General features: G+C 39.9%; 1 protein-coding gene across 7 annotated transcripts in view; it reads right to left on the minus strand.

Moving 5' to 3' along the window:
- Window positions 1-14,557, minus strand: part of CACNA1C (calcium voltage-gated channel subunit alpha1 C) — a 590,913-nt gene that overhangs the window by 129,177 nt on the left and 447,179 nt on the right. For all 7 annotated transcript variants that reach the window (XM_063447661.1, XM_063447667.1, XM_063447665.1 and 4 more), the window contains 6 exons: window positions 13,473-13,633; window positions 10,409-10,634; window positions 3,738-3,945; window positions 3,011-3,131; window positions 1,003-1,117; window positions 564-696 (listed from right to left, as the gene is read on the minus strand). In XM_063447661.1, the coding sequence (XP_063303731.1) occupies window positions 564-696; window positions 1,003-1,117; window positions 3,011-3,131; window positions 3,738-3,945; window positions 10,409-10,634; window positions 13,473-13,633 (964 nt within the window). The remainder of the gene's footprint in view (window positions 1-563; window positions 697-1,002; window positions 1,118-3,010; window positions 3,132-3,737; window positions 3,946-10,408; window positions 10,635-13,472; window positions 13,634-14,557) is intronic.

The following is a 14,557-nucleotide window of genomic DNA, read 5'->3' on the forward strand; positions in this document are numbered from 1 at the left end:
ACCACCTTGACTGGTGAGTGTGCTATTACAAAACTGCTTTACTTTTACTTGCAACATGCATTCAAAATCAATCAATTCATTGACCCAATCAGGAATGGGCCCATTAGTTGAAGGGGCACTGACATACAAAAATACATTTGGATGAGTTGAAGCATAGCTTAATGCATGCTATTTTGCTTTACAAACATGTACTGACCCTAAATATTTACTTTAAAAATATATGAGAGTATATATTGTTACTTTCTAACTCTCTCAGTGATGCCATAAAAAAATAAAAAATAAATCAATAAAAAAAAGTGAAAAAAAAAAATACAATTCAGGATTTTGCAAGTTTTCCAAACAGGCCAATTGCTTTTTCAAGAATACTTTGGTAACACAACATAATGAAACAACGCAGAATAATCCCATACATATAAAGCTAACTGGCTGTGCACATTACAGCTTTGCAGGAAATATTAATATGTGTTATACAATATCAAAAGTTCCCTTTAAGCTGAACAAAGGCTTCTGATTGATCATTGTCATAAACCTTATTTACAAAACTCATGTGATGTCATCCACACCTTGGTAGCAGGTGGAGATTCTCCATCTGCAGTGATGGCCTTCAGTTCTATCTTCTCTTTGTTCTCCTCTTGTGGTGGCACAGGTGACTTTCCTAAAATCTCATTTTCCTGCTTTTTCTCAGGGCTGGCCGTTCTAGAGAAAATCAAAAAAAGGAAAACAAAATGCAATTTTTTTCATAATTCAGTTTTCAACCATTTTTTTTTTTTCACTAAAGTCAAATTCGCTCCTTGTTAACGCCAACAGCCAGGACCATAGTAGCTCCTAGAGTTAACAAATTAAAGCAAATCTAGATTAATTAGTTTAAGCAGAGCTGCACAGTCCATCTGTGTTAGTTCAAATCCACAAGGACTCAGTTTTTCAGTATTTGGCCAGGCACTTGTGTACCAAGTTCTGGCTGAGGTGGCTCAAGGTGTAATATATCAGGTCTGGGCCCTGTACCTCGCCAGTTTTTTCCTCTCCTTCTCTTCTTCCTCCTCTTTTTGAGCAGAAGTTAAGCTCTCAGCATCGGCCAAGTTATCCACAGCAATGGCCAAGAAGACATTCAGTAGGATATCTGTTTGCAGCTATTAAAGAATAGAACCATGGTCCAGATAAATCACTTGGGTGGATGAGACATACAAGAGAAAGACAACTTTGACTTACAAGAACAAGATGTAGTAAGGGAGGCTGCTCAAGCAAGTTTACAATTTAAAGAAAGCGGGACACAATTACAATGATGAAGGTTAAAGTAGTCAAATAAAAATTGTGTTGCTATGTATATTAACAACGCAGTCTGCAAACAGTCTATAACTTGTGCAAAGGACAAGAAGGAGAAGGGTTAGTGAATACAGGAGAATGATGTGACAGGGAAAAGATCTACGGTAATTAATAGAAATTGAACTAGTTGGAACTAGTTTTAGAACTTGATTCAAACTTTTAGAAGGCAACACTTCCAAGATTGCTGGGTCCCACAAGGGAAAATATAAGACCCCAGGCACTGAATGTACCCTTAAAAATCTTTATTCCATCATGATTAAAATTATGTACTGCAGCAAACAGTTGAATAATTTTACTCCACCCAAATTTTAGGTGTTAAACCCCAGAGAGCATTGGTTAGAAAGAGAGTTCAAACACTACATTGTTCAGGCCCATTCATTGTCTATCTTTGAAAAGAGTAACTGAACGTACATTTTTGAGTTAAAAATATTTACAATATTTATTTGATCGTTTTTTTTGTACTCCTTTAAATTCTGGTCAAAATATAAAGTCATAGATTAGCTATTTTAGCCTCAATTTTGCTATTCAGTTCTAAATTAGCCACAGATGTTTTAATAAACTTTACTATGCATTTTTACCGTGAAATTAATGCTCAATCTTGAAAAAAAATCACAGAAATTGTGACCCAAGACAGAAAGCTATTTGAGGCCAGGGATTGTCTGAATTAGCAACCAGATGCTATTTTTTTTTTTTTAAACAGGAATATTCACATGTACAAATTTTGCGTATATTCAAATAAGTTTCACATTAAAGTGCAATATAGTACATCAAATGAAATAGAAAAATTAAAGTACCGGTACTAATATTAAGTACTTCTGCAATTATCATATAACAATTTTGCAATTGCACATATATAACACGATCATAAATATTTATATCTATACATTGACATAAAAGGCACTACTACAATTACACATGAATATAAAAACAAACAAACAACGGAGACACCCGTGGTGGGCCGAAAACAAACAACCAAGACTCAGTCAGCCATATCCTAGCAATAGACAAGAGGAATATTAGTAAAGAAATATTCAGGATAGCATCCTTGATTATGAGATCATCTTCTGGGAGTGAGAGAAAAAAGAAAGATAAGTTAAAGAAGGAGAAGTAAGATGTTTATCAACGTAGACAGGGTAATATATAATGTCTGAAAATAGTTAACTCTTATAATAAGTAAACCAAACATCCCAAATCATGCTGTATTTAGGAATATTATTATCGCTGTAAAATATTGCTTTCTCCATCACTCGTTGGTAATTTATCTAAATTTTCATTTCTTATATATTGTATAGTTCCTCCTTTCTCCAGTATCTGGCCATACAAAGCTCAACAGCTATCAATATATGTACTGTAAGATATAACAATGGTTTTGGCAAAGAAGGAAGGTTCAAATGAAAAAGGAACCTCTCTGCGGTCAAAGCAACATTTAGTTTTAAATCTGTTAAGACTAAAGTAACTTCTGATTTAAGGATGTTCAGTTTATCACAATCCCACCAAATATGTTTTATTGAACTAGGATTCTTATTACATCTGCAAAACTGGCTAGAAGTATTTGATTGGAATTTGCCAGATGCTAATTTCGGTGAGAATCACAGCTGAAAATTTTGCAAATGAGTTACATTGGAAGGTAAGTATGAAAAAACACCTGAAAAAAGCACATCAAAACAATATTAAGCAGGTAAAAGGATACAGTTGCCACAAATGAAAAGGATGATGAAGTAAATGCAGACCAGCATCCCAGGGAAGGAAGGACCCCCATATGCCATAATCCCATCATACATGACAGAATTCCAATCCTCACCAGTAAGGATCTAAATGGAAAAACATTAGAAATCTATCAATAAAAATAAAAACGTTGCAACATAATTAGTTCAAATGTTGTGGAAGTAAACTGAATAACTGCAAATAGAAAACATATACATAGTATTTGCATTTTAAATGGCTCAGCAATAATGATACATTTAGTAAAACACTTGCTGTCTCTTTTGCTTAAAACATTCCCAGCGTCCACCTATCCTTTTCTTGATTGACTGCTTATTATGTATATTGTGCGAGTCTTATTCTGTGTTAAATCCAGTGCAAAACTCAAGGGGGTTAGTTGAGTGACCTAAATGTATCTAGTATAACAACAAGTTTAATGAAATACACTACTGAAAACATATATATATATGTTGATTATGAATGGTGATGATCTTGCATCTATATGACTTTCTTTTTTCTCAAAATACAGCAATCAGAATTAAATGCAGATTTGTCAAATAAAACAACCATTTTATAGTGGCAATCTCAACATTTATGGGAAGAAAACATTGCTTTGCTAAAAGTATTTATACTGTAATAATAATGTGTAAGTGTAGCATGTATAATAAAAGAAATGTACCCCAATACCCAACCCAACTGAATGATTATAAATGCACCTGAAAGACTGTGAGCAGAGCCTGCGGGAAGTTATCAAACGTGCTCCGACGTGTCGGCATCTCGTCAAAGTTAAACTTGCCTCCGAAGAGTTGCATCCCCAGTAGTGAGAAGATAATAATGAATAGGAAGAGGAGGAGAAGCAGCGATGCAATGGATCGCACAGAATTTAACAGTGAGGCCACAAGATTACTCAGGGAGTTCCAGTATCTGGGTAAAGAAAGATTGCATTTGAGTTTAATGACTTAAGTTGACAAATTTCATGAAAATAAATATTTTAATATACTTTTAGTCTCATGAACTAAACTGTGATGTGTTCCTCTCCAACGAAAGACTATACAATAGTTGAGGTTCTACTTTTTGGCCACTCCAGCATTGGCAAGTATACATTGCGCTTTTGGCGTATTTGAAAATAGATCATGGTATATACAGATATACAAACACACACACACAAACACACCCGAATATGCAATATGGTTACAATCAAATAGATTTCCTGAAACCATAACATATGTATTAGTATTTCAAGATACAAACTACTTTAAAAGCACTGGTCTCTTCAAGGAAAAGAAGACCACATTCACTCACAGTGAGTGAGATGAATTGAAGAAAAGAGATATATAAGTCATTGACAGAATAAAGACAGTGTTTAGCGAGTATTCTGATATAAAAAGGGAAGATATAGGGCAAGTTGTGTACCTTCCCCTCTGTTTGACCCTTCCAGTGCCAATGAGACCCTAGGCCCAATTTAAGACAGCTCGCAATTCGTTACAATGGAGTGTGAGATTTAAATAGATTGTGACATATATTCTAAGATCTTTGGAGCATAAATAAGTTGAAAATATTTAGAGGAGACTGTGGAATATTAAATAGATTTTAATGTAACACTGCAGAGTATAAAATTAATTGTAACCTCTCAAACAGACTGGAATACAAACTAGACTGCAAGCCATTTATAGGAAAATGAATAATAGACTGTAAGCTCTTTGGATCAGTTTGTGGAATATAAAAAGACTGACAATATAAAATATACTGTACACTGTTTGGAACAGAGGGGTTTACATATAAAAGTGGCTTGTTTTTTAACTTTTGCACCTAATTTTTCTGCCTGTGCCAGCTTCCTATGTATACAACAGTTACCGTACTCCATTCTGCATACATTGGGGACCAAGTGCTCTATTTTGTTATTTAAGATCCAGATATGTTCATTTTCTTCCCTGCTTGGCAAGTTGCGCAACTCATTTTTCTGTTTTTCACTCCTATTTGTTACTAAATTAATTGAATGCAACTTTTTTCCTGATTTTCAAAGCATAAACTAAAATAATTATAAGTCACTCTAATGGCACCGTGGTAAAGGGTTATTTGAACCAAAACCAGTGATTTCTTAAAACACACATAAAAATGTACCCCCAATGAAAACATGTATGTATGCAATTATGTATTTTCTTTTAGCTGGGAGTATCTCTAAAATTAGTTTGCAAAAGCTACAAATCTCAACCTTTTTATCCAGTGCGGACTTTGTGTGACAGGCTTTCCAATGTCACTCAATGAGAAGTCTTTGCAAGGCTGGTGCTCTGAGCAATTTGGCTCCACTCAGCTAACCAAGCCAGGAAGTAACAGACCTGCTGTCTGCTTGAGATGAAGTGATTTGGATGACCCTTTAGTTTAAAAAAGTGCCAATTTCGATCGAAATCTCGACACTCTTCACACATAAAACACTTCAGCAAGCTTAAGGGATCTAAAGTCAGGGCTGGCGCTACCTGTAAGGCGGACTAGGCAGCCGGCCCCCCTCATGCTGCAGCCGCCCGAGCGCTCTGCAGAGAGCCTCAGGCGGCTGCAGCTTTGCCCGGGCTGGTGCGTCCATGAGGGCACACCGCTCGGGCGCAGCATGAGGAGAGGGGCTGACAGGAGGGCAGCGCTCAGCGCTCCCTCCTGTCACTCCCTCACTGTAGCGTGGCCGAGCCCTGTATGGTCCGCAGGTACAGGGAACATCTGTCTTCTGTACCCGGCCGGACTAACAGGAAGTGCACACTGAGTGTGCACTTCCTTTTAGTCCGGCCGGGTACAGGAAACAAAAGCTCCCTGTACCCGCGGATCATACAGGGCTCGGCCACGCTACAATAGAGGTAGGGGGGGGGGGGAATAAATGGAAAGGGAGGGGGGGAATAGATGGAAGGGGGGGAATAAATGGAAAGGGAGGGGGGTTAATAAATTGACAGGGGGGGTAATAAATTGACAGGGAGGGAGGAGGAGTAAATTGACAGGGAGGGGAGGGGAATACATTGAAAGGGAGGGGGGGAATAAATTGACTGGGAATAGGGTGGGAATAAATTGACAGGGAGGGTGGGGGGAATAAATTGAAAGGGAGGGGGGGGAATAAATGGACAGGAAGGGGGGGGGAATAAATTGACAGGGAGGGTCCTTGCACCGGCCCTGTCTAAAGTGTTCCTGAAGTCTCTATTCTTCACTGACAGGATCTGGCGATGAGTCGCGCCTAGTTGTAAATCTTGTTGATTCATCCAGGCTATTAAAGTGACACTGCCATGCCGAATTTACCTTTCCCCAATCGATTCCTCTTCTCTCCCTCTGTCAGGATCTGTTCTTCATTTCTTCCTGTCTGCTCTAGTTTTCTTTAAAACATAAGACAAAGTAGGGACTATTTGTCCTATGGAGGTTTCCTACGCCTGACCATCTCTGACCAGCGGAGGAGCAAAGTGTGCTTCATTTCCGGTGGTCAGAGAAATTTTCCCACAATTCTAAGCTTTCCTCACTGTTCCCGAAATGCTTCCTTTCACTTTTCCCGAACGACCTGTCACTTAGACAGAACGCTGGCGAAACTACTGAATTGTGTCCTAACAGAATGAGAACAGTTTGTTCATTCATGTTAGGACGCATTTTGGGACTTTGTTCGCATCGGAATTTCATTAGAATAAATTAAACTCAGATTCTATTCGTGCTGCGGCTTCAAGATTACGATCCCTGAGCGGCGGGTGGGGGCCATAAATGACAATAAGGGGGGGGGGGATAAATTGTCCTCCTCCCCGGCCCCCACCCCCGAACAGCAGGTGGGGGCCCTAAATGAGAATGTGGGGGGGGGGCTATTATCCTCTACCTGGCCTCCACTCCTGAGCGGCGGGTGGGGGCCATAAATAACAATAAGGGGGGGCACCTATTATCCTCCCCCCCCGCCCCCACCCCTGAGTGGCGGGTGGGGGCCATAAATATCAATAAGGGGAGGCCTATTGTCCTCCCCCAGGCCTCCAACCCTGAGTGGCAGGTGGAGGCCCTAAATAAAAATGATTCTATTCATGCCGTGGCTGCAAGATTACGATCTGTGAGCAGCGGGTGGGGGCCATAAATAACAATAGGGGGGGACCTATTTTCCTCCCCCAGGCCCCCACCCCTGAGCACTGGATGAGGGCCCTAAATGAGAATGTGGGGGGGGGAACCTATTGTCCTCCCTCCTGGCCCCCATCCTTGAGCAGCGGGTGGGGGCCATAAATAACAATAAGGGGGTGGGACCTATTGTCCTTCCCCCCGGCCCCCACCCCTGAGTGGCGGGTGGGGGCCATAAAAACAATGAGGGGGTAGACCTATTGTCCTCCCCCCCAGCCCCCACCTCTGAGCGGCAGGTGGGGGCCCTAAATGAAAATGTCCCATCCCCCCAAGGTGACTAGGAACTAAAAGAACTAAGTACCTGAAAAAAAACAAAAACTTACTATTTGATTTCTTCTTTTTTCTAAAATCTTAATTTTTCAGCTCCAAAAACTAGCGAGCCCTAAAACAGGTGACCACCATGGGGTCATTTTTTAGAAGAGGGGGCATAGCTAGTAGGGGCATTCGGGAGATTTCATATTGACCCCCATAGAGTGAGGGAGGACATGGGGGGGCTTAGGAAGTGGAGCACTGTTTAACTGGGCAAGTGCTGGAATTTCACAGCGCTATCTTGTGTGGGCAGATGACATTTCCCACAGGGCCTTCCTCTACCCACACAAAGATGGCGGCGCCCAGAACCTAGGTCCGGGCAGAAAATAAATTTTAAAAACTAGGTAATATGGGGGACCTGAGGGCATTTACAGGTTATTAGGGGGTCAATTAGATGTAGTGGAGTCGGGAGGGGGAGGTTAAAAAAAAAAAAAAACCAGGAGAGGGCGGGGCCTGCCAGCCAAGATGGTCAGTCGCATGTTCTAAGAGCTCCTGCAAGAACGGACAAAAGGATGCTGCTACTGAGCGACATACAGGCGTCAGCGGCAAACGGTGTACGGAAACAAACACACGACGACAAGAGCAATAAAATTATATCTGCCCGACACCGGAGCGCTGCGGATAACCCTGCACCAGTCATGCGGCCTAAATCTGGGCCCGGGGGAGGCGGCCGATCTCCCGGCACAGGACGAGTTCACCAACGAGAACACAAAACAGCCCTGCTACCCCCCCCCCCCCCGGACCGGTGGGGGACATCCCGGTCCTCGCTGAGGGTGAATTCCCCCGTAATAATGCCTGCCCAAGCGTTAAAAAACTTGGCCAAACAGAACTACCAGGGCCCAGCCAAGATGGCGGCACAGGCGCAGCCCAGAACAAAGCATGCACTCACTCAGCCACCCAAGCACAAGTAGGAGTTTTTTGACCAGCTTTGCGCTTACCTCTGGAAGAAGATTAATGCCCAGAGTCGGATTTATAAACTAGCTGTGAGAAGGGTGGCGGCGTGGATCCGCCCGGCTGCCCGGCGGGGCCTGCAGGGGAATCCTCCTCGTGGCTTCAAAGCAGCCTCCTGGCGGAAACAAAGAAGGGGCTCTATGTGGCAGGAGAAGGTGCCATGTTCCCTGGCCGGCGGCACCCACGATACCACGCATCAGAACGGGACCCGCCGACGTTCCCCACTTGTTTATCATCCAGCGGTCCCAGCAGCTGCCGACCAACACAGTGCAACCCAGAATAGAGGTAACCACACCGCTCACCACAACGCTACCCATGCAGCAGGGTCGTCGACTGATGGACGAAACCGGCAGAAAACCCACCCACTGCTAACTGTGGCAGGGGCCCTGGGGGGACACCAGTCCTGCCGCACAAGCAAAGTCACTGCTATCTTACCAAGCAAGCGTGTCGCCCCCGGGCAGGTCACCACCACGATGGGCAGGTCTGTACACCCGGTGGGCATAGGCTGAAAGGGTTAATTCAAAAGACACGTGGTGTTGGGCTCCAGCCTCTACATTTTGCACCTTATGGGACATTGTCACCGCTGGCAACAACCTACAGCCCAGATACTCACCTCACAGCATGTGTATTGAACTGTGACCAATATAACTTATCTTGCATTGCTTAGGTCTGCCTGTTAGTAGTTACACTCAGCATGTTTAGCCTGTGACTAGCTATTTATTTTATTATTTACTCTCTTGCTTTAGGCAACTATGTTTGTAAGCGCTTCACCAGAGACTGGCACTGCGCAATCTCACTGGCGTTACCTACCTTAACTTTACATAATAGGTTTACACCTACGCCATGGGACAGCCAAACAGGAAAATACCTCATAGTCTGTAACAAACCTGTTCCACATATATTCTAATTCTGAAACACGAAAGCATGTTATTTCATTATAATTACATTAACATAGCTAACCTTGCACTGTTAAACATTAATTGTTTTCACCTGCTTCATTTACTTTTACTATGACGATATAACCGTTTAGCTAAGCGGGATAAAAATGTAAAAAAATGTGTGAATTCTCATGCCACTGCCTAACGTGTGTTAATCTTGCAATACTCTGTTGTGGCGTCTCTTGAAACCCTGTAACCACCTGCACAGCAAAAATAAAGAATAAAAAAAAACAAAAAAAAAACAGGATTCGGCCATGACAGTGCTGCTTTAATAATTATAATTAAAAGAGTTCAATATTAGAGGAATTAAAAAAATATAAAAAGTCAAGTATAGGGTACAAAGAGGAAAACGTTGGCACAAAAAAGGCCCAACATAAAAATGTGATAGATTATATCAGACAGACAGACAGATAGGTGTAAAGGTGAACACAACTCTTTTTATACCTGTCCTAATGTGTTTTACACCCCACCTCCTTTAGAATGTAAGCTCGATTGAGCAGGGTCCTCTTCTACCTATTGTTCCCGTAAGTTTATTTGTAATTGTCCTATTTATAGTTAAATACCCCCTCTCATAATATTGTAAAGCACTACGGAATCTGTTGGCGCCATATAAATGCCAATAATAATAATAATAATTATACAAAACCCCCAGACTGTGTAATATATACCGTAATTGATTGTAAACTCTTTAGAGTAAACTGTGGGAAAATGCAGATGCAAGCTCTGTAGGATATAAAATAGACAAAAAAGTTGTGTTTGTACTATCTTAAGTGTACATTAAAGGTACTCAGTATTAATATGCGAATGCTGTTAGTATTTTTTGCCATAAGTTCTCTGTGGCTGCCATATGTGCACCTCACTTTTGCAATGTGTCCTGAAAACATAGAAGCATTCGCAACTGTTAATTTAATGCATCTGGAAAAATGGGGGTCAGCACAAGATTGTAACCCTATTATATTGGACAGAGTTCAGCTTTCTGCCTGACTTCATTGTTAAAATGTTCTTAATAAATAAAGAATGTTTTGCTCAACTTAGAACCCACAGAACATACACACATGTTTTATTCTATAAAGGAATACCTTGTGATCTTGAAGATCCTGAGGAGGCGCACACAGCGCAGCACAGAGATTCCTAGAGGTGACATTATCTTGGTTTCCACTAAAATAGTCTCGAGGATTCCACCGCAGACAATGAAGCAGTCGAATCGATTAAACAGTGAAACAAAGTATGCCTGGAGTCCGAGACTATACATCTTTAGAAGCATCTCAGCAGTGAAAAGTGCCAAAAGGACTTTATTTGCTGTGTCTGGAAATTGGAAACAAAATACTAAGCAATAGTTTCAAAATAGTACATATTTAAACTCTGCCACTATCAATGAATAGTTTTAGACACTTTTATATGGAAAGAGACCTATATTTTAGTCACCTGTGATGTACAATCTTTGTATACTATCATCCCTCATGACAAAGGTTGTGCAGCATTTGAAAAGATTTTAAAGGTCGAAAAAAGAATCCCTGACCATCAGATACATTTATTGTACAAGGTATCCAAATTATTTTAAACAACAACTATTTTTGGTTTTTAGATTCTTTTTTTATAAAAAAAAAAACAGGGAACAACTATGGGAACCAGGTTTGCTCTCAGTTATGCCCACCTGTTTATGGCCGAGTGGGAATCAACGGCCATCTATGGAGGGAATGACTGGCAAGCAAACTTGGTCACCTATTTTAGATACATCGACGATCTGTTTTTTTTTTTTTATCTGGGAAGGATCTGAAGATTCTTTCAACCAGTTGTTACATCACCTAAATTTTAATGATTATGGTATCGTTTTAACTTGGGAATATAGCAAACTTGCTATTAATTTTTTAGATCTGGAAATTTTTATACATGCAAATCAGGTAAATACAAAAACCTTTTTCAAAAAAGTGTGTAACAATAATGCAATAGACATGTCGAGTTGTCATTATAAACCATGGTTGCATGGAATCCCAAAGAGCTAGTTTCTTCGCCTTTGAAGGAACGGTTCCCGCCTACATGATTTTGAAAAACAGTCACAAACACTAAAAAAAAATGTATTTAAAAAATGTATCTGATAGAAAATTTGGATAAAACTTTATTAGAAATTAAAGACAAGAATACAACAGATCTTTTAAAATATAAGCATAAAAATTCAGAAAATGCTTTCTCACTGCCAATCATTTTTTTCAGCTACAGCTACAGTGAGCACTATATTTTATTGCACTTTTTATCTTTTTAACCGGGATTCCCCTCATCACTACACTATCGGAGGTCTTTGAAATACCACATAAATCCCAGAAGTGGGGATTATACCACTCTACGCCCCAAAAACTGGATTGAGCTCTGGAAAATGTGAGTAATATCTACCTCATCCATACATACCTTTTTAGAGTTTCTACATATAAACTGTACCATTGGAGTTTTTTTTCTCTGGTTTTTATATATGCCACTGGATCGCAAGTAACGTTTGGTCTAGGACCTGCTATCAATAGGTTTCTGGTTCCCCTACGAGTGTACCTTTCCAGTTGGAGTGTTTCATTTGGACAATTTAATAGTTTAGTATTCTTAATTATAGGTGCTACCTTTTCCCTTCCTTACTATCAATAAATGGACCTGTGAGACTGAAGTTCCCAGCAGCTCTCTTTAGTTTAAGAAAACAATTAATAAAAAAAAATACTTTTACATATGCAAATGAAGATTACATCACCGTTTCACATATGGTACAGTGGATCAAACAATCCAAAGGGTTCATTTATTAAATAGTAAGTTATAGTAATTTGACAACTGACTGTAAAGTACTGTATAAGTCGTATAAGTCGTTATTGACAAAGTGTCAACTCAATAAATTTTGCTGTTTAGTAAATAAGTCAATAAGATGATCCTTGGCAATGCTGTATTTGTGTGATGTATATGTCCTGTTCAAAAGAGTTTGCTACAAGTGGAATGTGTGCATGTACAACATAAAATCAAGGGAATTGATTGGACCATAGTGATTGGATAGTAAGGCAAAAACCATGGTCAGAGCACATGGCTGTACACGTGAGAAATGAAAGAAAGTTTGCTGGGTGTTGGTACACAGCTGGATATTAGAGATTGTGACAGCCTTCTCATACCAAGTGAGTTTTTAGATAACACAGATAGTAAGGAGTGAGAGAGATGGACAGAACAAAGGAATTAAATTCAGAGTGGGCGTAGAATGGATGAAATCCTGCAGGCAGGAGTGGGAGGATGGAAGTACTGAAAAGCAGTGTGTATTATGGAAAGGAGGGGGAGGTGTAGGCGTGTGTCTGGTTATTAGGACCGTGATATAAGGCTATAGTATTATTATTGTCTTTATAAAGCACCCACACATACTGAAGCTGGATAAGGACAGGACATAATGTAATCATATAGGAAATAGGCAACTACTATAGGTAGCTCAGGAGAGCAGATTAGGAATGGTGAACAAAGTATCTAGTAGGGTCATCGATGAGTAGACAATCTCAGCCATGGATAAAATGAGTTTTAATAGTATTCAGATTTGATATTTTGCACAGGAAAGGCAAATCCCAGAGATATTCCTTTGGACATTAGGTAGAGGCCTCTCTAGAGGCTGTCTGAACACCACAGGAGATGTTTAGAGAACCCACAATATCCCCATTTTGCAGCATGTGAATATATACTCCATGGTGTGCTTCTGATACTGCCTACAGGGACTTTGTTTAATCAGTGCCATTTGACAGGAAACTGACTATAGCTATAATAAATATATGATAGAAAGATGTTGATGTTTTCTGCCCTTGGTTTAGATAAAACTTGGTTGAATAAATGTTGTAAATCTGAGCACCAGATTAACATTTTTTTTTTTTTTTATCTACCAAGAAGACTGTAGGTGACTTTCCAGGCAAAAGTTTTAAAATAACCACACTCTAGTTTAGCTATAATAATTTGTAAACTAAAAAAACACAGCAAAAGTCCATAGGACTTGTAGTTTGTCAACAGCTGTAAATCCAGTATTTGAAAATGTTCATTTCCGTTTGGTCCAAATTAAAATTCAATAATTGAGATGATTTGAAAACAAGTCCGATGCAATTAACATACATAAAGTGCCGTCAGTTTTCCTTGTAACATTTCATTACCCACCTTGCACCTCGGTGAGCCAGTCAGGCTGGTTGTAATGCTCTGAAGCGATGGTCAGTGTGTTCAGAAATACAAGAAATATGACCAACCAGTAAAAGACATTTGATTTTACTGCCGCTCTACACTTCCTACGGCAAAACCGGTTCCACCTTCGCCAGTAACGACTACAAATAAAAAAAAAAAAAGACAAGATAAACCGAGTTTTACAGACATTTTTAATGTAACAGGAATTTAATGACAATGTACCGGGAGCTATAGAGATTTATTTAAGTCATACTTGAACAAGGTTATGAGGAGGAAGAGCTGTCATAAGATGTGTTAGAATCTTGTGATTGATTTAGCTAGCTCTACACTTCCTGCTGCTCTGTGACTGCGAGGTAATAAGTACAACAATTATATCTCTGTATGAGAGAGCTAATAAAAGTACACAGCGTAATGAATAACAGGTGCACTCACCAATAGCTGATCAGAACAAGGCAGATAATTGTAATAATTGTTGAAACCGTAAAGACACTCTGATGTTAATACTCTGATAGGAGCTTCATGCTCTCCATTAGTTATCTCATAAACACTAAAAAAGCTAATTTGAACCCTGAAGGGAGCTTATATATAACTGCTCATATTGCCTCAGTGTACCATGTAAGCAGTAACATAACGGAAGAAAATACCATTACCCACGTACCCTGGTTAGCCAGGCCTTTTAGGTAGTACATATCTAAACATATTGCTTATAAAATGTAACAGGAAAGCTAATTATTTCTTGATAATGGTGTTAATTAAACATGGTAATTAGTGCGCTTCCAGCTGTCAGTCAGGTCAGTCTCTGTAGGATTGTGTTGGACTGTCATGTTGAATATATCCCAGGCTGCAAAAATATGCTTAGCAGTAGATAAACAGCAGATAGACAGAAATATAGATATAGAGACAGAGCGATAGATAGATAGATAGACAGACAGACAGATAATGTGCTGTGTTGTGATATGGCAATAACTACTTCCACCTTGTACGACTTGATCAATTCTACTATGAATGGCTAAGAACTTGCTGGCTTCTTGAAGTATATGTTCAATTTTAAAGTCTCAACACTG

Source organism: Pelobates fuscus, chromosome 3 (assembly GCF_036172605.1).
Source record: "Pelobates fuscus isolate aPelFus1 chromosome 3, aPelFus1.pri, whole genome shotgun sequence".
Lineage (NCBI taxonomy): Eukaryota > Metazoa > Chordata > Amphibia > Anura > Pelobatidae > Pelobates > Pelobates fuscus.